The 25,541-nt window shown below is 44.7% G+C and overlaps 1 protein-coding gene across 1 annotated transcript in view; it reads right to left on the reverse strand.

Moving 5' to 3' along the window:
- The window catches only part of ITPKC (inositol-trisphosphate 3-kinase C), a 902,887-nt gene that overhangs the window by 277,577 nt on the left and 599,769 nt on the right, over window positions 1–25,541 (reverse strand). Inside the window, exon 3 of the mRNA XM_086938015.1 lies at window positions 4,993–6,568. Coding sequence (XP_086794141.1) covers window positions 4,993–6,384 — 1,392 coding nt within the window. The 5' untranslated portion in view covers window positions 6,385–6,568. The remainder of the gene's footprint in view (window positions 1–4,992; window positions 6,569–25,541) is intronic.

The raw sequence follows: 25,541 nt of genomic DNA on the forward strand, positions 1-25,541 counted from the left end.
CTTCAGAACTCTTTTGATATTATTTCCGGCGACCTACTTTCGGGAGGTGGAGGGTTTACAGAGGAGACTTGTTTAGGACGGTCGCGCACGCATCGCTCTCTCAAAACTAACTCTCCCCTGGTATGACGGGGGCATTGCGCTCCCGGACATCGGGAGGTATCATTGGGCCTCCCAGTTGTCCGCCATCAACCATGCTACGTATGCACCCGGCCCGAATCCGGCGTTTGAGATGGATAAATACCTGTTGCCTGGTGGCGACTTCAACAGAGCGCTCTACTCTCGGACGGCGGGGAGGAACCTAACGGGACCCACTAAGATTGCAGTGCGTGTGTGGAAGGATGGGAATGTGGCCATGGGGTGGAATGATCGACTGACGCGAGCGACCACTTTGTTTGCTTCGGAACGATTGGGATTCCTCTGGACGACGAAAGGTTTTGAGAACTGGGATACGATTGGCATTAGCAGAGTGGGTGATCTTTGGGTGAAAGGTGCGGTCAAATCCTTCGCGGTGCTTCAGAGTGAGTATGAGTTAAGTGAGCGGGAGTTCTTCAGATATGCACAAGTGCGTCACGCTTTGTTGTCGGTCTTCACGGCCGGTACCACGGTCCCCGAATCTTCCCCGCTTGAGGAACGTATACTCGATGGTCATCTGCCCGATAGTACGATTTCCTTGATTTATAAGAAATTAATCAACAATCGGGCGGATCTCCTTGTGCGTCTTAGGGAGGCCTGGACTGGAGACGGGTTGGAATTGGATGACGAGGACTGGCAGTCCGCACTATCCTCCCCGAAAGAGGTCGCCATTCCGGCCCGTCTCCGTCTCGTCCAGCTCAAAATTCTTCACCGTGTGTATGTAACGGGTCCTCGTTTGGTTGCTATGGGTTTTTCTTCGGATGGGTTGTGTAGGCGCGGTTGTGGAATGAGTGCCACCTTCCTTCATATCCTTTGGGAGTGCTGTGATGTCGCGGCGTATTGGCACCGCGTGCATGCTGTAATGGAGTGTGTCACTGGGGTCGCTCTGCTGCCTGAGGCTCGAAGATGTTTGTTGAATGTGTGGGAGCCGAATGACTACAACGTTGCCCAGGCCCGGTGGGTGGCACTTGGGAACATGATTGCCAAAAGGGATATTGCGCAGCTTTGGGGTTCCCAACGGCCTCCCACCGTGTCAATATGGAAGGAGAACATGGATTGGTGCATGTTTAGAGAGAAGACGGTATATTTGGCTAGGGGCAAGCCTAGGACGTGGAGTAAAATTTGGGGCCAGTGGAACGCCTACCGAGGGAACATCTGTACGCCCCCCTTCGAAGATACTCCAGACATTTCTCTTTCCCACTGACCTCTGAGGTTCCTAGAATAATGTATTCCTTTGCTGATTGTCCTGACTTCTCCACTGCCTCCCCCCCGGTCATCTCTATTGTCCTCCTGATTCTCTATCCGGTATGGTAGGTCTCCCCCTCCGGAGCTCGACATCTTCTACAATGTTTCTCGCCTTGAGTTTTGTTCTTTTGTTTTTCTCTTTGTTACTTTCTAAAAATTTTACATCCTGTCTACCTCCTGAGTTGCCGAACATGTATCCTGTACTTCTGCTGGACCTCTAGGGATCAGTCGCCGCTTCTTGACGCCAAGTAATTGATCTACATGCACTAGCGGCCGGCCCCTGTGGTTGAAGGCCCATATCTGTAATGACGTTGTTTTGCACAATAAAGTTTTCCAAAAAATAAATAAATAAATAAATAAATAAATAAATAAATAAATAAATATAAAATGCATAGCCAGGTAAAAAAAAAAAAAAACAATGATTGTTGCCAGCATCACTTGCAACAAACCATAGGGCTTTCTATTTGGGTTTGTGTGCCGAAGCGTAGTGGAAATAAAAATAAAAATATAGAATGTATTTCTAGCGCGCTACTGGAAAACGAATGCATTGTTCTGGCAAATATATGAACAATGGGAAATGTGGTACAAGAACAAAAGCATATTCTCACAAGTACTTCTTTGAACGTTTTCACAAAATAATACCCTTTTCATAATAGAAGTAGTAAAAAGTCAAAAATATTATACGGTTGGTTATTGCTCGTTTTAGACTGCAACCATTACATAGAATACTAGTGAAATGGGATATTGTTTGACAGGACCTAAATAGCTCTCTGATGCCTGGGGTTATGACAGACTGCCTCACATTCTGTTAAGTCATGCCACTGCTAAAAGAAAATGGGCGCAGACAAGAATGAACTCAATAACTTCAGACCCGTCTCCAACCTTCCTTTCCTAGAAAAAATTCTTGTGAGATGTGTTCTCTTACAACTCAACCAACACATTGACAGCAACAATCTCGTAGCACAACATCAATTGGGCTTCAGAAAAAAGATGCAGTGCAGAAACAGCCATTCTGAATATAGTAGATGACTTACACAAATCCTTGGATACAGACTGATGCTGCCTGCTCATACTCCTCGACCTATCGGTGGCCTTCGACGCAGTCGATCACAAGCTTCTCTTGGACCCCTTTTAAAAAAAGGATCGGAGCAGAAGGGGTGGTCCTGCAATGGTTCACATTTTTTCTACAAAACCGCTCTCAACAAATAAAGATAAACAATTCGACTTCAGTCATAGTGACAATAACCCAGAGTGTTCCCCAAGGCTCGGTTCTCTCACCTACACTGTTCAATATCTACATGTAGCCTGTCACCGTCATCCTCAAACAAGCAAATGAGACAGACATTCTTCTCTTATCCAACAAAGGACAGACCCCCCCCCCCACTCAGATGCAAGAATGGCTAAACTCCATTGACGCCCTAAATTGCAAAGCAACCCTTGCTGACTCAGCCAAATCACTAGGAATTGCACTAGACCCACGATTGAACATGAAAAATAATATAAAGAATACGGCTAAGAGTGCCTTCTGCAACCTAAAACTCATGTACAAAATCAAACCCTTCCACCCTGTGAATGATCTTAAATCTACCACACAATTTCTGGTGCTTTTCAGATTGAACTACGGGAATGCCACCCTTACAGGCACTGCATAAATCCCATCTAGTCCCCTTAAGAAGCACTCTAAATGAAGCAGCTTGGATGGTCACAGGAACCAAAAAATACAATCACATCTCACCTTCCCTGAAATAACTAAATTGACTCCCGACTAAAGCTCTCTGCAGCTTCAAAACTTCCTATCTCACTCACAAAGTCCTTCACACCAGTAAACCAACTTACCTTACATCCCAACTCAACAAGGCAGGTCAGACGAGAAACCTATGAAAAGAACAAACACCCTGCTCCTCACTCTGCCTAAAAATCACAAAGAACCCGGGCACGCTCCTTCTCAGAAAATGCCCCTGAAATAGGGAACTCCATCCCAGTATATATCAGAACTAGCCCCTCCTTTGTGCGCTTCAAGAGGCAGCTAAAGGAACTCCTCCTTAATTGGCATCTCGTCCGGCTGGATAACAATCGCCCAGCGCAATAGAATTTCTATACCCAGTTATTTTTGTACTTTCATTTCTGTGTTTTTCTTTCTTCTAGGTCAACCCCTGATTTGATTCCCACACAGCTACACAGCTGTTTTCCTGAACTAATTGTTGTATGTTATCAATAAGATAATGTTGTTAAGAGCTTTAATACCTTTGGGTCTTGCCAGCGCAATGTAAAACTCTCATAATAATAATAATAAATATTCGCACATGCCCTAAATTCAAAATACACCTATCTACCTGGTTAAAATTTAGAAAAGGGATCATCCAGCCATCACTAGGTAACATAAGTTTAAGGCACAATGAGATTTTCACACGTGCATTCTCTTCAGATAGAGCCACCATTCCTTAATATTGAGAAGTAATGGAACTTTCCAGTGCGTAGACTCAGTGGCCAGAAGCTATCTAATAATACGAGAATCCAAGCAATCCTAACATTTGAAAACTTACAGGAAATGTTCTGATCTGCATTCCTGAAAGCACATCTGTACAGTACAGGAACCATAGAAATCACCACTAAGTAGACAAACCCAATGGAAGTGCCATGTAATCAAGCAATGATCCTAACATCGGTAACACTGATCGATCTTCCGGTCACCACTCTGAAATGAGATTACCGGGATAAGCGCTTGTCAAAACCTCACAATTTAGACATTGCGTTCCACGTTCCTCCTACCCCAGAAACTTGGAGGTCCCACAATACCAAAGGCTTCAGAGAGGTGATGGAACTTTCACAGATCAAGGTAAATTCTGGCAGATATGATGGAGAGCTTGCCTGTACTGCTCATCGCCAACGAGGAGAACATACTTTGCTTTAGAAAAAAAGATAAAACCTGGTACATCTGTCTGCTCGCTTATAAACTGTCACATATCAAAACATTTTTTACTTTGCCCTGTCATCAATAAAAAGAATATACAAAAGAGTCAAGAATATGCTTAGAAAATTTATCGAACGAGCTCCTAAACACACTCTCATAGGGTATGCTTCTGGTGGTCCTGACTTTTTTAAATGTCTGCTCTACCAGAACCTATCAAAGTCTTCCTGCATCAAACACCACCGAAAGGTTTATCAACAGAGCTAAGATCCAGGACACTCTTGAAGATGGAATTAAACTCACTTTAAACACACTGAGTGTAATGTTATTAATAGCCGCTGAGGAATACTGAAAAGGCTCACATTTCACATCTGGGCATCAAAGTTCTATAAGTCCTACTGTAAACTGTTGCACTCCAAAGTGACTGCAAAGTAGCATTTAGGGCACAACAATGTAACACTCCTTCTTAATCAAAAAAGACCATTTGAGCTGGAATTTGAGTTTACAAATGAAGTAACCATAAGCAATAGTCTAACATCCGTGTATCAATTCTGACCACAAGGTAGTACAAATGCTCAACTATCCCAATTAACCAACTGTTCCCTCTTCATAATGTCTCCTAGTGCCTGGCAGGATGTTTACACCATAGCGTTCCTGTATAAACAGCACAAACAGATGAGATATTTTAAATTGCACAAGGTGCTTACTCTTGCGCAGTCTTCTGGGCTACCTCCAAGGGTAGGGATTAGGTGGTGCCCACTGTGCTCCAGGTCGCTTCCACCAAAATCATCTTCTGATTCATCAAATGAGGAGGCAGAGGAAAGGCCGGCAGAGGAGGAGCTGGACATCTTACGGAGGAAGAAATAGGGTACTGGTGAGCCCCCACAGCCGCTGTCTGAGCACGGTGACTCCACCTCACCCAGACCCTTGGGATCAGGACCTAGCTCGCCGTGGTACAGGCAAGGGATGCCCTGGTCCTCGTTAAGGCTCCGGCATGGGCTGGGCTCCTGGGTGACTATTAGCTGCGGGATGGGACCTGAAAAGTTCAGACCCTTGGGAGTCCTTCTCTGTTGGAACTGAGAGGCTGGATCAACCTGGGAGGCAGTCCATATATCAACTTCTGGTGTGATAGCAGCAGAGGTCCTGTCACTTTCAGCACTCGAGTTCTGTGGGAATACTGCATCCTCCAACCTCCTATGGCTCTCTGTGGAGGCTGAGACTTGGCTCTCATGGACCACAAGGCCTATCTTAGTACTGCTGTGGGCACCTCTTTCTAAAGTGCCATCTTGTGGTACCTTAATACAGTCATTGCTGCCTCTCGTCTGCTCATGCAATGTCTTGACTTGTGGAACACTCACAATGGAGTTGCTCTGTTCCAGGGATGTGATCTGTATGGTGTCTGTCCATTCTTCATAGCACATTGTAAATCCAAATCCGGTATTGATGGGCACTGATGGCTCTTTCACTGTACAATCTTGGGAGCTCCTTTGTTCCTTATTTATCTCCAGAATGCTTCCTGGTTCATTTAATGTTCTGTCCTGGGAAATCTGTGGCTCACTTGTAGACCCACTCTGAGAACTCCTGTACTCCTGTGCTGTCTGCTGTTCCCTCATATTCTCGGTCTCCCTGTGGAGTACCTTCAAAGGCTGGACCACATGCTGCTTTTGATGCTGTCTCCTGCCAGTGTCCAGCTTTGAGCTCACTATACTGCAGATAGTCCCCTCCTGGCCAATCTTGAATTTCACCTCCTCCTTTATGTCCTGCCCTGTTAGCTGAGGCTCCTTTTGGACCTCTCTCCTGCCTTGTCCTTCCTGCTCTTCTCCACCCAACTTCATTCCAGAGTCATCCTGTGCCTCCTGCTTCCAGTCCCTGGGCAGGGTCCCATTCAACTCCTCCCTGGTTTCACCCTTGTCTTGCTGCAGCAGAGGTGATACTTGCTCCCTGCTCCTCCACTCCTCTTTCTCCCTGCTAGGGATCATATGGATTTTCATTCTCCGCCTTTTCTTCCTCCTGTGCAGGCTACAATCCAGGCATAGTGTTAAGGACTTCTTAGTCGTTGCCTTCTCTTTCCTCCCACACCTGGATGTTCTTTGGCCCATGTTGGGAGTTGTATCTAGTCCTTGGGTGATGATGTGCTTTTGCAGCTAGGCTTGGTGGCTTTGAAGGAAGGGTGCCACCGGCTGCTCTCCGAGGGGTCTGATTTCCAAATCCAATCTCCTGATTTAGCTCCTTCTCTTATTGTGATTACTGTTCAAGAGAACTTCATAAGGTTTCTCAGGTCTTCTGCAGATTAAGAAATATAAAAAAGAAAATAACATTATTACCACTCATAGCAAACAAAACTATTAGCACACATACACACTTGTGGTACTTATTTTGCAAATAATTATTGTACAACCTCCTCAGCTTGCATGCAATAAGGCCCTGCTTTACTGACATGAACAGATGTAAAGGTATTTCTTTGAAATTGAAAAAAATTATTTTACACACAAACTATCAAAAATATATCTCTGTGGTCAATATATAATATGAAAGGTGATGTGGTCTGACTTGTCCCAAGAATCAAAGTGTAAATGAAGGAAGTCACACTTCACTAGGAACTGAGGAGAACTGCAAAACTGAGTGGCCACAACCTTGTAAGAAATAGGGGTGGGAGAAAATTCTGCTCCACTTGCGGAGTTTGTGGAGTTTTCCCCACTCCATTTCCACTTGGAACACAGAGTATAGGAAAACTCTACCAACAGCCGCATGGCAGAATTTTTTCTCAAGTGCACATTTGCGTCCCCTAGTGCAATTTTCGGGTGCTAGAACGCCTCCTGGCGAGAGTTCTCAACGCGGGTGGCCGGGCAGGTAGCGATCGTTTGCATTGAGAAAGCTATTGCTTGAGTAGAAAATCTACTTGAGTTTCAGAAAGAAGCAACACCCTCTGGAGCAATGTTTGGTGCTGTTCGCACTGTTTTTACAGCGAGGAACAAGCTCCCAGTGCTAAAAATCAGAGCGAGCAGCGCAACACACCAAATTCCACCTGTGGACCTCGGCAGAATCTAGCGGATTTGTCTAGATAACTCCGCGGAAAACCACAGAGTGAGATCTACATACTATTGCCTTACAAGAAAACTGGGTGATGAATCAATTACTTTTCCATCGTAATACTGTTATCAGTACTTGTGAACGAATCACATTACCACCAGGTAAGTAAAAGTGCCAATTAATGGGAGGCAACAGAAGCAAGTACCAGTCAGCAAATACTCCAACTGCCTGGAACTAGGAACATCAAGTTGTAGGCTAACAAAGCCCAACAATAAAATCAAGAGAACCCAAAAATAACATTCTAGAATAACCTCTATAACCTACATAACAAAGAAAACCTATCTACTACACATTTCCCCCTTTGGAAATACAAAAAGACAAATAATCACCTTCAAAAAAATAAAGGATGAAAAAAAAGAGTCCAAAACAAGACACAACCTAATTTTTATGAAGCTGCTGTGTGAAAATATACTTGTGGCAATCCCATCATTTGATACATCAGATAGTCGTCAATTATTTTCAGAACACATTTGTTCCTGGAACCTGATTATTCCTCAAGTGCACAACTCTCTTTGCAACGTGCCTTAGAATTTGGTGTATAACTCTTTTTACACACTATCCTAGACATTCCAGTTAACTCAACACCCAGTTGATGTGATACCCAAATCATTCTGCTGTCCATGTAATTGCACCTTATCCTTACATTGAAGCTCTGTACTTGTCATACCTCCTGGACTATCATGTTTGGATCCACCACCAAAAACAGCAAAATCACTTTACCAAAATGTTCATCTTGTGTGAAGTGTCTCCGTTCACCATGGCAACTTTTCCCAGATTCCACCGGGATCTATAGCTGACAATGTACAAACACAAGAACTTGTAAAGGCCCTTTAACATTCAGGCCTGACTTTATTGCTAGCTGACCCCGTCCACTATTAACCTATTAATTCTTTCCACTAACCAATTCATATTGGGAGTGTACAAAGCTGTATGTTTATGCTTTATTCCCTACTTCTTGAACAACTTCTGCAATTTATAAGTTGCAAACTGTGTACTATTATTCGATGTGAGAGTAAATCTCTCCCTCAAAAACTCAATTCCAGTATCTGTATCAGGAGTGGTTAGCCAATTTAATTCAACTCATCTGGAAAAATAATCAACCATAACCAAAGCACCTCCTCACTATGTTCAATACCCTAAGACAGCGTCAACAGATCCAAGTAAATTTCTTCCATGATCTATCAGCTAATTTTTACCACTTTTTCCACTACCATAGTTTTGTACGCAATGACATACCGCACAATTCTTAACAAAGATCTGATTTCTGACTCCATATATGGCCACCTGAATACTGCACTGTACTTTTGGCCAGGTCTTGTCTCATCAATGTAACAAAAATGTGCCAACTCTGAGATTTGAGATAAAAAACAATGGGTACAACAAAGCAATTACCTTTCATCATCTCGCCATCCTACACAGACAGTTCTTCTTGTATCTTACAATACACATGTAACTCTTGAGATAATTACATTTTTCCATACTATCCACTCAACAGATAATTTTTAACCATGTTCAACATAATGTTTTGTAAACTTGCTCATATTCAGTCCTCTTTGGTCAGTATTTGATTTACTCCTGCCACCACATTCACAGAAGCTACCCCACCCTCTTCGCTAATCACCTTCGTCAACATAACATACTGACATATAAATCACGAAAGACAATCTCCTCAGACACTGCAATACCCCTTACCCATTTTCTTTTTTTAGACAAAGTAAACACCAATGGTTTTGATCAGTTCTTAGCTGAATCATTCCTCCCTGCACGTATGTCCTTAAGTATTGCACACTCCAGGCACATCCCTAAGCCTCCCTCACAATCACTGAGTATTTCTACCCTGCCTCAGACAACAGTCTTGACGCAAATGCTATAGTGCATTCTACACCTCATCTCTTTCTCTTTACTCTTTACACTGGCATATCCACCATAATAATACTTCTAGCATCATTATTATAAGAAGACAGTGTCACTAATAATTTCTTTGTTCAGCTTCGTAAAAGCCCAGCCTACTTCTCCTCCCAATTATACTTTGACTCTTTTTTAAGTACGTTTCTAAAGACATGGCTAACTCTGCAAAATTCTGAACCAACAAAAAGTATTCACAGAACCCTAGATAAGTTCTCAACTGATCCTTATTCTCTAGCACCTTAATTATCTCAATTGTTTTCAAAATGAGTTCTTTAGGTGCAATCCTCCCACTGGTAATTTGGTGCACTAGACATTCAACCTTTGAGGTTACAAATTTGCACTTCTCAACTTGCGCTGTTAACCCTTTCTTTTTTAGCAAAGATTAACGCCTGATACCAATTTTCACAAGCATCTCAAATAAGTCAGCATACATCAAGATGTCATCCTGGAAGGCACTGACCTCTCTCCCCTCAGTGTATCCAAAGAAGCAATGCATCAGCATCTGAAAATTTAGGAGGTTACTGACAGCACCCTAAATGCCATCCAAGTGCAGCAAAATGCGCCATTAGAAGTAATCAAGGCGATGATATGGCATGTCTCCTCAGTAAGCATAATCTGGTGGTAAGCTAACTTTAAATCAATGGTTGACAAAAGCGTAGCCTCATCCAACTTGAATTGGAGGTAGTGGGTGACAGTAATCTACAATACGTTTGTTCACAGACCGGAGGTTCACGCACGATCTTAACTTTTCTGTTTTTCACTGGGCTAATCCATTCTGAAGCATTGCCCGGTTCAATCATCGCTTCCTTACACGTCATCCAGTGTCTATGGCAACTCATTACTCAAAGCCAAAGGAGCAGGCATCACTTTGCATCATATTGTAATAGCATTTCCCTTTAACTGGATGTGATGCGAAACTCCCATCACCTCGCCCAAACTCCTTATGAAATCGACTCGTGTGACTATCCAATAAGTTTTCAACCGCACCATTCTAGACATACCACTGGGTTGATGGCACAGAGATGCAAAGTTAATCCCAATTTTTTCTTGGTACTGCCGCCCTTGGATGTCACATATACTTTCCCCACAACAGTTTTATGTTGGAACTGTATATCCACCACAAAATGTATTTTTCTCCCTTGACAAACACAAACACATTTACATAAATCTATTGAAGACTCTTGTTTTGCAAATCCTCATACAATTACTAATCAGACAATATTGTGACTGGAGAGCCTTAATCCACCACTACATCACAAGAAGGAGTTCAAGATGGTACTTCATCAATGCACACAGATAGCACCACTTCAATTGGACTCATATCTACCTGTGCACAACCATCTTACCCCCTAAGTAATCGCACCTTTTTCTCATCCAACTCCATGGACACCACCATATATCCCTTCAGTTCGACGTCTGACCAAGAATACTGTTGAATCAGCAGCACACTATTGTTTGCATCTGATAAAACAAACTCCTAGCATTACCCCTTTTGCCACACTTAAAGAATTCTTTGTTCCTGCCCTGACACAGCTTAAATTGTGCTGAATGTCTATTACACATAACTTTTGCTATGTTATTCTGTCGAAATTGCACTCCAAAATTCGTATATATTTCTCACTCTAAGTGAAATTACCACCACCTCAATTGGTTTATTTTGAATATTTATAGTTTTGAATGATGCAATTGACTGCTCCACACTCTTGATAGTCTCAATAGCCTCCTGCAACAATGGATTTCTTTGGCAAAGGAGCTGCTCCTGGATCTTTTTGAACAGTGAATAATCAATTGATCTTTTACTAAGTGTACATGGTAAGGCCAAACTCACAATCTGTTAAGAAACGTCTGAAAGCCAACACGTATGAATACATAGGCTCCTTGATATGCTGATGTCCATCACAATGTGTGTCTCTTCAGTAAAATGACTTTTAAACCAATCCAAGCCTCTGTAAAACAGTCTCAGACTCCGGCATCTACCCTCTGTGGTGGCTGGTAGATGTTCAAATACTTCCTCAGTTTCCTTGCCCAGAAGTTTCAATTCAATAAAAATGCCTTTTCCTACTGGAGTGAAAAGTATCAAAACTGATGGCTAATAAATCAGTGTTGAACATCCTAACCCATTTCATGCATGATAGATTAGGCACACTGAAAAATTGAGGTGATGGATTGGCACATGGTCAACTCATGGTGAGAAGTAAGATACTGCTTTGAAATGGTTTTAAAGAGACAAAGTGAATGCACTCTAACCTCAATCGGTGCTGTGAGAGTTTCGGCGACCCGACCCAACCCAAGATGGCCGCTGGATGGGTCTACACCGGAAGCGAGGTTGGCGTACCAGGTGCACAAGCAACAACAACCACGACTCCATCCGGCCCGGAGATTCAAATGGCCGGCTACGCGGGGAAGGGAGTGTGTATGCCGGAGCCGAAGTCCCGTGACGATGACCCGGAAGCCGAGTACGAGGACGGAGAGGAGGACGGGGAAGAGACCGCGAATTGCCCGGAGGAGGAGGACAGCGCCCAAGAGAATCCCGACAACGCGAGCGAGACCGGCCCCCTGAGGGAACCAGAGGAGGCGGGATCTCACCGAGCCACGGTCACCAGGGACCGTGGTAACAGGCAAGTGACGGGGAGACTGGGTTTTCCATTAAGAGGTGGTGGGCAAGCCGCCTGAGCACTTCACCAAGTTAATAGCACTTTGCCCCCCCCCCACATAGGCACCTCACGGTTAGGGACTGGTGTGGGAAGGGCACGTCTACCCTATCCTCCAAAACTATTGTACACAGAAGCCCTGATACTTGTTTTTTTGTGTGTTTTCCTTTTTCCTTCTGCCCTACTGGAAGCCGGTTAAAGACCATGCCGACGTGAAGTAGCACGGGACTAGAAGACTCCAGGAGGAAGCCAGATGGGGCCACCCTGAATGCGACTACTTACTGAACTATTCCCTAGAGAGACATTATCTCTGATCCCCCTTTCAGTTTGTGTTATTATTTCCAACCATTATCCTGACATCCTAAGACTCAAACCTTCCAGTCTGTAACTGGGATGCTGCCCAGTATATGGATAAAACCGAGCATTTAACCCCAAAGAGAGTGAATAAAGCAGTCAAACCATACCCTACGACTCGCTCTAACCTTCATACCACCAGGGAGCGGGGCAGAGTTCCCCACAGTGGTGTCAGAAGTGGGATTTCGACCTCTGTTTTGCAGTCGGACCCCACCAACATGGAGAACATCGTCACCCAATTAGCGGAGGGACAGCGACATTTATAACTGATGGTAGAGGAGCAAGGGAAGCAAGCCCAGAAGGATAGAGAGGAGCTACACACAGCTCTCCGGGATCAGGCGGCTCCTCTGGTCAATAACCAACAGGTGCAAGACACAGCCATATTGAGACTGTCTGATGTCGTAGCCAACACTAGGGTTCATCCCAACAAGCCCAGTGCCGTATTACAGAAATACCAAACCAGCGATGACCCTGACTTCTTTTTTGTGAACTTTGAGAGAGTGGCCACCACCGCTGCATGGCCTCCCGAGCGTTGGGGTCAATATGTCGCCCCCTTATTATCAGGAGAGCTACAGGCAGCCTACCAGGCGGCTAATCCTGACGGACGTACCCCCTATACGGACATAAAGAGAACGATCCTAGAGAGACTAGGATATGACACAGATTATTATAGAACACGCTTCCGAAAAGAAAGAAGGTCAGCAGGCGACAACCCTAGGACTCTACATTATCGGGTTCGGGACCTAGGGTGTCGTTGGCTCCAACCCACCACCACGTGAGTAGACGAGTTGACCGAGAAAGTGGTCCTGGAACAATACCTAGAAGCACTGCCAGGAAACACCCGGAGCTGGATACACCAACATCCTAACGTGTCAGTCACTTTAGCGGTTGATCTAGCCTGTGCCTTCCATCGCTCTCTGGATTTTCACCCCTTAGCACATCGCCCCAACACAACCCCTGTCCGTCTTCCTCTACGACCACCACCCCCTTCACTGGATCACCGAAATACCCCTTCCTCAGTCAAAACACCCCAGATGTTCCAACCGGCCGTGATACCATATCAGGGTCCCCAGTGTTTTCACTGAGCAGAATGGGACCATATTGCACGTAACTGTCCAGCCAGGTCCCCTGCCCCCGAACCCATGGATGTAGGCTATACAAAGGGGAGGATCTATAGCACAGGAAATACAACCAGCCCTTATAACTTAAAGATTCATGTAAACGGGAAACCAGTAGAGGCAGTGCTTGACACAGGCTGCCAATAAACCGTGGTGGCTGCTGACCTAGTCCCAAAGGCCCTTTTGATTCCAGACACACAGGTTCAGGTGACTAGTGTTCATGGAGAACACAAACTTTATCCACTGGCAGAAGTAACCCTAGAAATATTAAAGGAAATACAACTAAGGAAGGTAGGGGTTATACTAGGACTACCCGAGCGGGTCCTGCTAGGGACTGATCTTCCACGTTTTCCCGAGTACTTACAGTCATTAACCGGGTCTAAAACATCCTCCGAGTGGTTGCCTGACGCCCCCTTTGCACAAATCCCCATAGAGCAACCACCAGAGCGAAAGAGAAAAAGTAGAAAAGAAAAGAGACAGGAAAGGGTTCTCTTCTCCACACAGAGTAAATCCCCCTCAGTGAATGTTCTTTTCTCCCCAGAACCACCGTCAGGTGCCAGTCGTAGCTTCAGGGCAGACCAACGGGAAGACAACTCCCTACAGAATGCGTGGACACAAGCCGAGGAAGAGCAAGAAGGGAAGGTAGGTCCCTATTTCGTGGTAAAAAGGGGTTTGTTGTATCGCCTTACTCAGACCGCTAGAGGGAAAAGGGAACAGCTACTAGTAGCAGGCCCATTCAGTTACAAGGTCCTACTCTTGGCTCATAGCCAAGTTGTAGGCGGCCATTGCGGAAAAGAAAAAACCCTAGACTACTTATTGGAACAGTTCTATTGGCCAGGGGTGTATCACGAGGTCGCCAGGTTTTGAGCTGCTTGTGTCCGTTGTCAGCTGGTCAATAACCCTACCCTGCCTAGGGCTCCCCTTCAACCCTTACCCATTATAGACATTCCCTTTAGTCGGGTGGGGATGGACCTAGTGGGACCTCTAATTCCCTCTGCCCGGGGTCACCGCTTCATTTTGGTTATCGTGGATTACGCCACTCGATATCCCGAGGCTTTTCCCCTAACCACAGCGAACTACAAAGCAGTTGCTCAAGCCATGGTAATCCTATTTTCAAGAGTGGGTTTCCCCAAGGAAATCCTTAGCGACCAAGGGACTCCCTTCATGTCGCGACTTATGAAGCAAGTTTGTGACATTCTCCTGATTAAGAAGATAAGGACATCGGTGTACCATCCCCAGACCGATGGTCTGGTGGAACGGTACAATAAGACCATAAAACCCCTGTTGAGGAAACACATTGATAGCACCGGCAGGGATTTGCATCAGCAGCTACCCCTGGTTCTTTACGCAATTCGCATCCATGAACAGAGGTCTACGGGTTTCTCGCCATTCGAACTTGTGTTTAGGCGGAGACCCCGTACTTTGCTAGACATGGCAGCGGAACAGTGGGTGGAAACTGAAGAGTTAGGAAAGCCTCTACTTCAGTACAGCAAAAACCTTAAAGACACCTTGGCGTCGGCTTAGGAAGAAGCACACAGGCAGTTAGAGAACGCCCAAACACAACAAAAACGCCTCTATGATCGACAAACCCGATTAAGAGAGTTAGCTGTAGGGGAGAAGGTCCTTATCCTTTTGCCTTCTTTTGACAAGAAGCTGTTAGCGACCTGGCAGGGACCCTTTTCTGTATTAGCCAAAGTTACCCCTGTCACTTATCGGGTGGCCGTTCCCCATCACAATAAAGCATCACAGATATACCACATAAACCTCCTGAAAGCCTGGGAAGAACCTATAACTGTACCCTCCTGCTCCAAGCCCAACAGTCTGTTGGTTGTTACCACCAAACCCCTAGAGGTGGCCCATTACACCCAAGAGGACATAGAACACCCAACTTGGGGCTCCCAGACCACTGAAGAACAACAGAAACAATTAGAAACCCTCTGTGCTTCCTTTCCCACAGTGGTATCCGGTAAACCCGGAAAAACAACCCTAGTGGAACACACAGTAACCACTGACAATACACCACCCATTAAACAAGCACCCTACCGTATCCCAGCAGCCAGGCAAACAGCAATAGAAGGAGAAATTGAAATGATGTTGGAGGCAGGGATTATTGAACCCTCCAAAGTCCCTAGTCCTCTTCCATCGTGTTAGTGCCGAAGCCGGATGGAAGCATTCGCTTCTGTATCGACTTCCGAAAACTGAACGCAGTGTCACACTTTGATGCCTACCCTATGCCTAGGATAGACGAACTAATAGAAACCCTAGGTCAACCAAAAGTCATGTCCAGTATAGATCTAACTAAAGGATACTGGCAGATTCCGTTAGAACAGGAGAGTAGAGACAAGACAGCCTTTACAACACACATGGGTCTCTTCCAGTTTAGGGTGATGCCCTTCGGTCTCCATGGAGCCCCAGCGACGTTTCAGCGTCTCATGGATGTAGTCCTGGGGCCCCATAGAGAATACGCAAGGGCATATCTGGATGACATAGTGGTGTTTAGCCCGGATTGGGAAACCCACTTGTTGCATCTACATCAAATCTTCAGAACCCTACAGGATGCGGGTTTAACCATCAATCCCAGGAAGACCACCTTAGGAGCCGACCACATAGACTACCTGGGCTATGATATCCAGGAGGGACAAATCCGTCCCCAAGTGAACAAAATAAAGGCCATCTCCCAAATTCCACGCCCCACTACCAGAAAGGAGGTACGATCCTTTTTGCGTTTGGTGGGATACTATCGGCGGTTTGTTCCACACTTTTCTTCCTTGGCCAGCCCTCTAACAGACCTACTCATCAAACCTTTAAAAAGAGGCACTATGCCATGGACCTCTTCCTAGGAACAAAGCTTTAATACCCTGAAAACAGCCCTTTGCACCAACCCGGTTCTGAACTGTCCCGATTTCCAGAAAATCTTTGTTTTACAGACCGATGCCTCGGAAAGGGGCGTAGGCGCCATACTATCACAACCAGATGGACAAGGGGTGCTACACACGGTGCTATACATAAGCCGAAAACTCTTCCCTAGAGAGACAGCCTATGCAACTATAGAAAAGGAATGCTTGGCCATTAAGTGGGCAGTGGAGGCGTTGCAGTATTACCTTTTGGGCAGACATTTTATTCTCTTAACTGATCATGCGCCCTTGACATGGTTGGCCCTACATAAAGACACTAACCCTAAGGTTCTTCGGTGGTTTCTTGCCTTGCAGCCCTTCTCCTACAGCACATTCCACATGCCCGGGACCATGCAGACCAATGTGGATTACCTGTCAAGATGTCCTGCAGCCGAATGGCCCGACTGTACATTCTCGGAGGGAAGGCAGTGTGAGAGTTTCGGCGACCCGACCCAACCCAAGATGACCGCTGGACAGGTCTACACTGGAAGCGAGGTTGGCGTACCAGGTGCACAAGCAAGAACAACCACGACTCCATCCGACCCGGGGATTCAAATGGCCGGCTACGCGGGGAAGGGAGTGTGTATGCCGGAGCCGAAGTCCCGGGACGAAGAACCGGACGCCGAGAACGAGGACGAAGAGGAGGACGGGGAAGAGACCGCAAATTGCCCGGAGGAGGAGGACAGCGCCCAAGAGAATCCAGACAACGCGAGCGAGACCGGCCCCCTGAGGGAACCAGAGGAGGCGGGATCTCACTGAGCCACGGTCACCAGGGACTGTGGCAACAGGCAAGTGACGGGGGAGACTGGGTTTTCCATTAAGAGGTGGTGGGCAAGCCGCCTGAGCACTTCACCACGTTAATAGAACTTTGCCCCCCCCCCCCTCACTTAGGCACCTCACGGTTAGGGACTGGTGTCGGAAGGGCACGTCTACCCTATCCTCCAAAACTATTGTACAGAAGCCCTGACACTTGGTTTTTTGTGTGTTTTCCTTTTTCCTTCTGCCCTACTGGAGGCCGGTTAAAGACCACGCCGACGTGAAGTAAAGCAGGACTAGAAGACTCCAGGAGGAAGCCAGATGGGGCCACCCTGAATGCGACTACTTACTGATCTATTCCCTAGAGAGACATTATCTCTGATCCCCCTTTAAGTTTGTGTTATTATTTCCGACCATTATCCTGACATCCTAAGACTCAAACCTTCCAGTCTGAAACTGGGATGCTGCCCAGTATATGGATAAAACCGAGCATTTAACCCCAAAGAGAGTGAATAAAGCAGTCAAACCATACCCTATGGCTCGCTCTTACCTTCATACCACCAGGGAGCGGGGCAGAGTTCCCCACAGGTGCACTTCACTTTTTAGATTTCCCCCAATTAAGGGATTGATTGCGATGTAGTCCGGAATGGCTCTGAGCGGCATTCGATTTGTCCGAATCCGATTCGGAATCCGCCTTTGCGACCGACTCAGACACTTTTCCCAATGAGCGATTACAATGGCTGGAAAGCGTTCGGACTGTCCGACTCGGTTCTGAAAGCCATTGGGAGTAACCAAGTCAGTCGGAGACGAATCGTAGCGGTCTACAGACCGTGTTTCCAGCCAAGCGATTAGGATGTCAGATTTGGACAGCCTTTCAGAATCGGTTGTTTCAAGACAGCTTGCCTGTCGGAATCTCACTTTGATAGCCCATAGCAGGCCCCCCTTCATCCGGGGCCCAACGAATCGAGCCAGTGGGGGTACTCATGCGTCCCTCCTTACCATGCATGCCCAGTGTGGCAGGCATCATGGGGTGCCTGCCACAGGGTGCAAGGTTTTCGCCAACAACCCCATTTGTCAATAGTGGTTTGGAACACAGGTAAAACCTGATTAGTTTGGAAGCGATTCCGAAACCGATTCAGTTGGAAGAGTTTCCTAAAGAGATCGTAATCGGCCCCTGAGTATGAAGACATTATGAACCAATTCTCTTTTTGATACAGGGGTTTGATAACCAATATGCTCAATACACAGTGGATAATCTATATTAGCTTCCTCCTCAAATACTATCTGCCAATACTATCTGCTTGCATGCCAATGCATATGCCTAAGCATAATGGATCCTCCCAGAGTCAAGGAAGATAGTCGCCCACGCACTCATCACCAGCAGACTGTACTATATAAACAAATTATACGCCGGCATAAACAAGTCCCTACTACAAAAACTCCATACGATACTGAATACTGCCGCCTGACTTGTCCTCGGCATCCCACAGCACGAACACATCAGCCAACACCCACGGAGGCTCCACTGGCTGCCGGTGGAGAAAAGAGTCACCTTCAAAATCCTCACCCACGCCTACAAATGCCTACACAACACCGGACCCAAATACCTCAACGACAGAATCAATTTCCAATTACCCAAAAGAAACCTCTGATCTTCCAACCTCGTACTGGCCGAAACCCCACGCATTCACAGAGCCAGAGCAGGTGGAAGATCCTTCTCTCACATTGCAGCCACAACCTGGAACGCACTCCCGGCAGACATCAGACTCTCCCCTTTCCTGAACACCTTCAACAAGGCCCTTAAGACCAGGCTATTCGGCTAACGGATCAGCAACCCCTCCCCCCCTGCACCCCCCCCCCCCTTTCAGCGCCTTGAGACCCTCACGGGTGAGTAGCACGCTTAATAACCCCTGATTGATTAAGCATTCCAGCTCAGAACACTAAGCAATGATTTTGGTGGCTGCTGGCATTGGACAACGCTCCTGAAGTAAAGTACTAGCACATACCTCTTTGCACACACCAACAGGCCACTCCTCAATGCCCCAAACAGAAAGGCCTGTGACCAAGCCACCTCAACTGCTTCCTCCTCCAAATTTACTGTGATTACCTGCCCCTGCATCCGTGAAGCAAATCACCTAAGGTAAAAGGCTGGCCCCCTCCAAGGGAAAAATCGTACAGCAGTAGCCACTCCTCCTCCACAATCACTATGCACTTTGCCTACACAATAGGATCAGGAGGTGGGTGCACCAGAAACACTTGTTGCCAAAATGTGGAAGAATAACATTCCCACCTGGTATGTAGAAGTGCCAATGCATTAGAGAATCCATTCACAGCTACCTGTGCCAGTCAGCAAATATTCCACCTGCCTGAAAATATAGAACATCAGTTGCAGGCGAACAGAGCCAACCAATTTATACAAAGAAAACCGTAGGACAGCATTTTGGTATAACCCCACATAACCTTGCAAACAAGAAAACCTACCTACCACTGTCCTCAACTGTGGCATCAAATAAAGGGCACTCCATGTAAGTGTTTGCAGTCATACTTTCCACATGTAAGGTTTGGAACTATATGGTTCTGGATTCACAATGTAAAATCGACCTCCAGCATAGGTAGAGAGGTTTAACAAGTTCAGTTGGCAAATATGATTCCAGCTAATATATGTATCTGCCTTGGTAGCCAGAACAAGAGATTGGTATCATATGTCATGAAGGCCTTGGAAGTTATGTCAGTGGAGCTCCACAGTAACTATGTACTTTTAATGAGCAACTTGAATGCTCACATTTCACCCAGGGCTATATTGATTGAGAGCTAATGTCAAGGGATCTGATCAAAACAGGAACCACTATCCTTATTTGGGCACTGCAGTTGCACCTTACTCTCATCACTAGTAGGATCATGAGTGATAGCTGGGAAAGGCAACACATTGCCGTAGACCCTCCAGTCACAGTACGTTATATCTTTGCAAGCTACTGCGTATGGAAATATCTAACTAGACCAAAGGTGCTTCCCTCCAGTCAAAGCAACCATAACATTTTATCTTTAGGCTTGGGTGGTGTTCCTAATGAAGCTGATGACATCCCTGCCATGTGAAGTGTCCATTTGGTTTGAATCAAAATAGTATGACAAGGGCCCTATGAAATAGGGAATCATTGCAGGTACAATCGAGATGTATCGTATGCAATTCCTTTGGTTTACATCCTACTTTACTGTTTGAAAAAAGATGCAATAAACATTCTTGTCTGTAAGACAGCGAATATTGGTAGAAGGTATGTGTCTAGAATTAAGAATCTGAGGTAACATCACTGAATGGTTTGTGAAGGTAATTACATTCCACTTTTGTCTATGACAGACTCCGCAGTTGTCTCTTAGCCATGTCGCATGAGTTGACCAATAGAAGGTCACCAAAAGCCTTACCGTTTTTTAACTGGTTGACACTGAATGTTTGCAGTTGACTTAAACTCATCCAAAAAATTACAGCTATTCTAAAGAGTTACAAGTCCAATCAGGCAAATGTATTCAATGTTTTTATATAGTGTGAACTGGCCCTACTACTTCAGAGCACTTTACAAAGTACAGCAAACAATAACATAAGCAAGAATGTATAGACACACAAGTAGGCTTTAATATGGGAATACATAAGAGAAAACCTTGTGACTACAATTGGATACTGGTATCATTTTTATTAAGATATTGACAGATATTGACAGTGGGTTCTACTTACACCTGTGTGCCTTTATATTTACCAGCCCATGTTCCAATTTTGTGATTTTCACTGGATATAAGTTTCAATTTATTAAGATATTGACAACGGGTCCTACTCACACCCGGGTGTAAATATATTTATAAGTCCATGCTTCTACCTGGTGACTATTATTGAATTATAGTTTTATTTTGTAAAAAATCTGTTTAAAGAAACTTTTGGAAGCATTCCTCGAATTTATGTGAGCCTTTCTGAAACCTGTTGTTTGATCCAGGATTACGTGGACCATTCAAAATTGATCAAATCATACATGATCTCGTAAATATCTGTATTTGATCGACCTTGGAATATTCCAGTTTTTCATATATTAACTGATATTTCCAGAAAGCCCTGACGAAGTTCCGTGGCACTAGGGAACGAAACGCGTTGGCTGTGTGCCGGTTTTAAAGAAAACAAGATTTAATAAAAAGAAGAACTTTTTCGGACTACAAGTGTGGCTCCTGTTTGACTTCTATCCAGTGCACCTTCCTTCTTTGTGAACTTTTATACTAAACTAGCTTACCCGTCGCGCGTTGCTGCGATCTCAGAAGAAAGGAAATTCAAGGAAACTCGTTATGATAAAATTAAATTTACATTGTGTCATTGTTATTGAAACTTATTCATTATATTTTTAGAAACATTTCTAAGTGTGGCTTTAGCAGTGCGTCCTCGATTGGCTTCCAATCTTGATTCTGGTTGCTCTCCTGTTTCATTCGAGCGGGCTTGAGCAGTGCGTAATTGATCGTTTTCCAATCTTGATTCTCGTTGCTCTCCTGTTTCATTTGAGCGGGCTTGAGCAGTGCGTAATCGGTCTGTTTCCAATCTTGATTCTCGTTGCTTGTTCGTTTGAGAAGAACAGGCTTGAACAGTACGTACTCGATCGGCTTCCAAACTTGATTCTCTTTGCTCGTTCGTTTGGGAATCACGGGCTTGAGCAGTTTGTATTCAAACAGCATTATGGGCTTGAGCCGTTTGTATTCGAACAGCTTCTAATCTTGCTTCCCGTTGCTCGTCTGTTTCTGAAGCTCGTAATGCCTTTTTCTTTTGTGCTTCAGATGTAGATTGACCAATCGATTTCCGTTTGGGGGTCATAATTGTCGACGATGCTCGCATATTCGCTGTCTATTTCAGTATTCAAAAGATTATGAGGGCCCTGTGGGGCCGATTTTTAAAAAGTTGTTTTGACAGAAACCTTCGCGGGAGTGTACTCAACAACTTCCCAAAGTTTCATGGCCATCGGATGAATGGTGTAGTAATGCATAAAGGACAAACAGACAGACATACTTTCGTTTTTATATATATGGATTGGCATCTTTCAACGGCAGATGCTGGGAGTTGTTGCACTTATCTTTGGATTTATGAAACTAGTGAAAATTAAGTGCTTGACCTTGGTCAGCTGTTGTGTTCTTTATTGTTTTTTGTATAAACTATCCACATGATTAGTTGCAGTGATCCACAAATTCAGCTGTTCTTCTTCATTATTATTTATTTGCCTTCTACCTAGCTCAATATCAAGTGGTTGCAGAGGCTAATTCAAGGAAAAAAATCACAATGCACTATGCTTCTGTATACAGTACTTAATGAGTGTTCACTAAAGTAGTAAAACATGAGCAAATATGTGCAGCAAGTAAACTTAGGGTCCAATAGTGACTGTACAAACATTAAAATGGACCATGCATAGGTGGTATCACTACACACAAAAATTCACGTCAACTCTTTCAAGGGAATCTTTCATCACATCAAAGGCCATAGTGGATAAAAAGGCTAGAATGGGGATGAAATGAAACGATTTGGAACAAGCAGCAACATTTTCCTTACAATTGTAAAGTCTAGCATGTAGAGCATCAAAACATTTGCAATTGATGTAGATCGTTGCAAAAAGCTGTTTTATTCCCCCCAATGACAATAAGCCCTTTGCGTGTAACTGGTAATGTAAATGTACATGTATTTATATAGCGCAAATCACCGACCCGGTATCTAAGCGCTTGCTTAGGGAACCCGTCCTGGTATTCCCCTGTGAGATAACCCCGGCAGGGTATCCACAAGGTGAAAGCCAGGCATCCCACCACGAGGGGCCGTTGTGGAGATTAAGCAAGCTATTGCCCAGAGTCGCAGAGTGTGAACCCATGAATCGAGTAGGCACCAGAGCGAGAATTGTCGAGTCCGTGGACATTTTCGGACTCAAGACCCGCCGAGCCAGGAATTGAACCCTGGTCCTGGGCTGACCTCTGCTTCCAGGTCTGCCTCCTCTAACCAGTGAGCCACACTTCTCCTCTAGCAGACACGAGTTAAACAGAAGAAGACATATCTGGCTGAACGGAGACAATTGTTTTTAGAGGGCTCCCTGGTGCAACTGAGCTTGTTTTTGGGGACTGCAAATAGCTTTGAGTGGTTTATTGAAGGGCAAATTTAGCTGATTGGAGTTAGTTTATTTGCCATAGCATAAAACCAGTTTTCCTGTGAGAGATGCAATAATATTTTAAGTACATCTGGAGACAATGGGTAGAAATTAAAGGTGACACAGTGTAGCTGTGGCTCCGCATGGATACAACTGATAAATAACACAATTCTGAATTATCAAGCCATTGTGATCCATCTTGTTTGTTCTAATACTTACATGCATGCCCCAGGAGCATGGAGCTGATAACTTAATTTGCAAACAGATTGTTCTACAGTACACTTATTGTGAACAGTTGGTATCTAATATTCCCCTAAAAATTCAAGCCCAGTGCTGCACGTGTGCTGCGTGCAACTCAGTAAGTGAAGGGATTAATACAATGGAGAACTTATACATTTGGTATTCTCATATAGAGGTTTGAAGGGAATTTAAATTCAAGTAATCTTGGTATTGTTCCAAACCATTAGTGTTGTGCAATGGGGAACAGCACTTTGATGAACACAGGAGAGCAAACTCGATATCAATGTTTAAGCTACTGAAGCGCAAGGACAAATTCTGCATCTGGCAGCGCCTGTGGCAGCCAGTGCCTGTAAGACGTTCAGTAAAAGCAGGCAAAATGACTGCAACACACAGGTCCCAAGGGACATAATATAACAAATCCAGTGAACATGTCTGGTTTGTCCATGGTGTACTGTATTAACTATGGATCAATCTAAATTATAGTTTATCACTAGTCACTTAACAGTTGGTGGTGTTTAAAATGGCACTTACTCTAGTACTGTGCCGAACTCTTACTAAAGAAAGAAATATCTTAGATCTGAAAATTAAGTTTCCTCTTTTGAAGGAATAATGAACACATAAGCTCAAGAAATAGAACTGTGCACAATAAAGCAAAACTATTTATTGTTGTTTGCCATTTGATATGAAGGTGCTCAATTTGTGTGAGGAACCTTTTGATATTCTTGCATTTGGATCCCCTCAGTTGGCTAGACTTCCTGGTGAATTACAAGGCACTCGAATCACCAGGGTTTGGCAAGTCTGTTTGTCCTCATACTTTCATGGGACCAACGTCTGAATTTTAATCCAGGTTTCAATGCTATAAAAATCAGCACTGTCCAAATTGCAACCCCAGGGTCTATTGAGTATGACAACTTTGGCTCCTGTATTGTCTAGTGTCTTAAGGAAAACAGCGCAGGTTGCAAATATCGGAGTCTCATTAACATGCATTAGGGAAAAGTGAGAGGAAGTGAGTCAATGACTCCACCTGGCTGCGCCTTCATATCCAGGGCGTTTCATTTCACATGCCTGTGCCACTGAGGTCAACTTCAACTGGTTAAACTGAAATCTGTTAAATGTTTTCCTTTATGCAGGAGAGTGCTGCTAAAACCAAATACCAAACGTTTTCCGTCTGAGAAACAGCAAGTTAATTCACAGGTTTCCTATGAATGCTTCCTTTGTTTGAGAAAAGGTTTTGGTTTCTTAAAGTTTGAGCCAAAATTGGCCCTTATTCCAACCCTAATCTCCGTGGTAGTTCAATGATCCCAACATCTCTAAAAATAAAACACATACAGATTCCTAAGCAAGGATCTGTTTGGACAATGAAGTATGTTCACATGTAGCAGTCTGAGCAAACAGAGGGCTTATACTGGAAGTGTGCATGTTGTTAGCTTAACATTATCTCACACAATCTTTAGAGCTGAGACAAGGGGGCTCGGTGAAAGAGCCAGGACCATTCTTCTGAACAAACTCCCTTAAGAGTGAAATGCAGTTGCTGTGCTTGGTATCAACACAGGGGCCAATCGTAGAACTTTAAGTTGAAGTCCCTCAGTGCTGGTATTCCTCCGATACCCCATTGCTGAGTGTTAAATGTGAGGAATGACCATCTCCGCTTTGGCTGATACGATGCAATTTGTTTAGGAGAATTTCATCATTGTATATTCCACCCCTACCTTTTGCTTCTGCAAAGATATCCCAGAACCTTATACCCACTCTGGTTGAGTGGAAATCGATAGCCACAACATATTAAGGTAGTATCAATCACTCACTGAGCACTCAGATGTTTCTGGTCTAGAAAGACTGTCACAGTGTGCACTAAAATTTGGCAGGGATTCCAGCATTCTGCAAAGCAATTTAACAAGCCACCTCAAGGCTTCTAAAATGTCTTTTTATGACCTGATCTATAATGTTAAGTGTAGAAGTACACCCATACCTTATAGTGTACATTTTGACGAAGTAATATGCAATCAATGTTGCCATACCAAAATCGAGTCCTCACGATAGATAAAGGAGTTACATTAGGATTAAAAAGCTTATTGTGAGACGTGGCCAAGATGGCGTGGTGAGCG

This window comes from Lissotriton vulgaris, chromosome 9 (genome assembly GCF_964263255.1).
Source record: "Lissotriton vulgaris chromosome 9, aLisVul1.2, whole genome shotgun sequence".
Lineage (NCBI taxonomy): Eukaryota > Metazoa > Chordata > Amphibia > Caudata > Salamandridae > Lissotriton > Lissotriton vulgaris.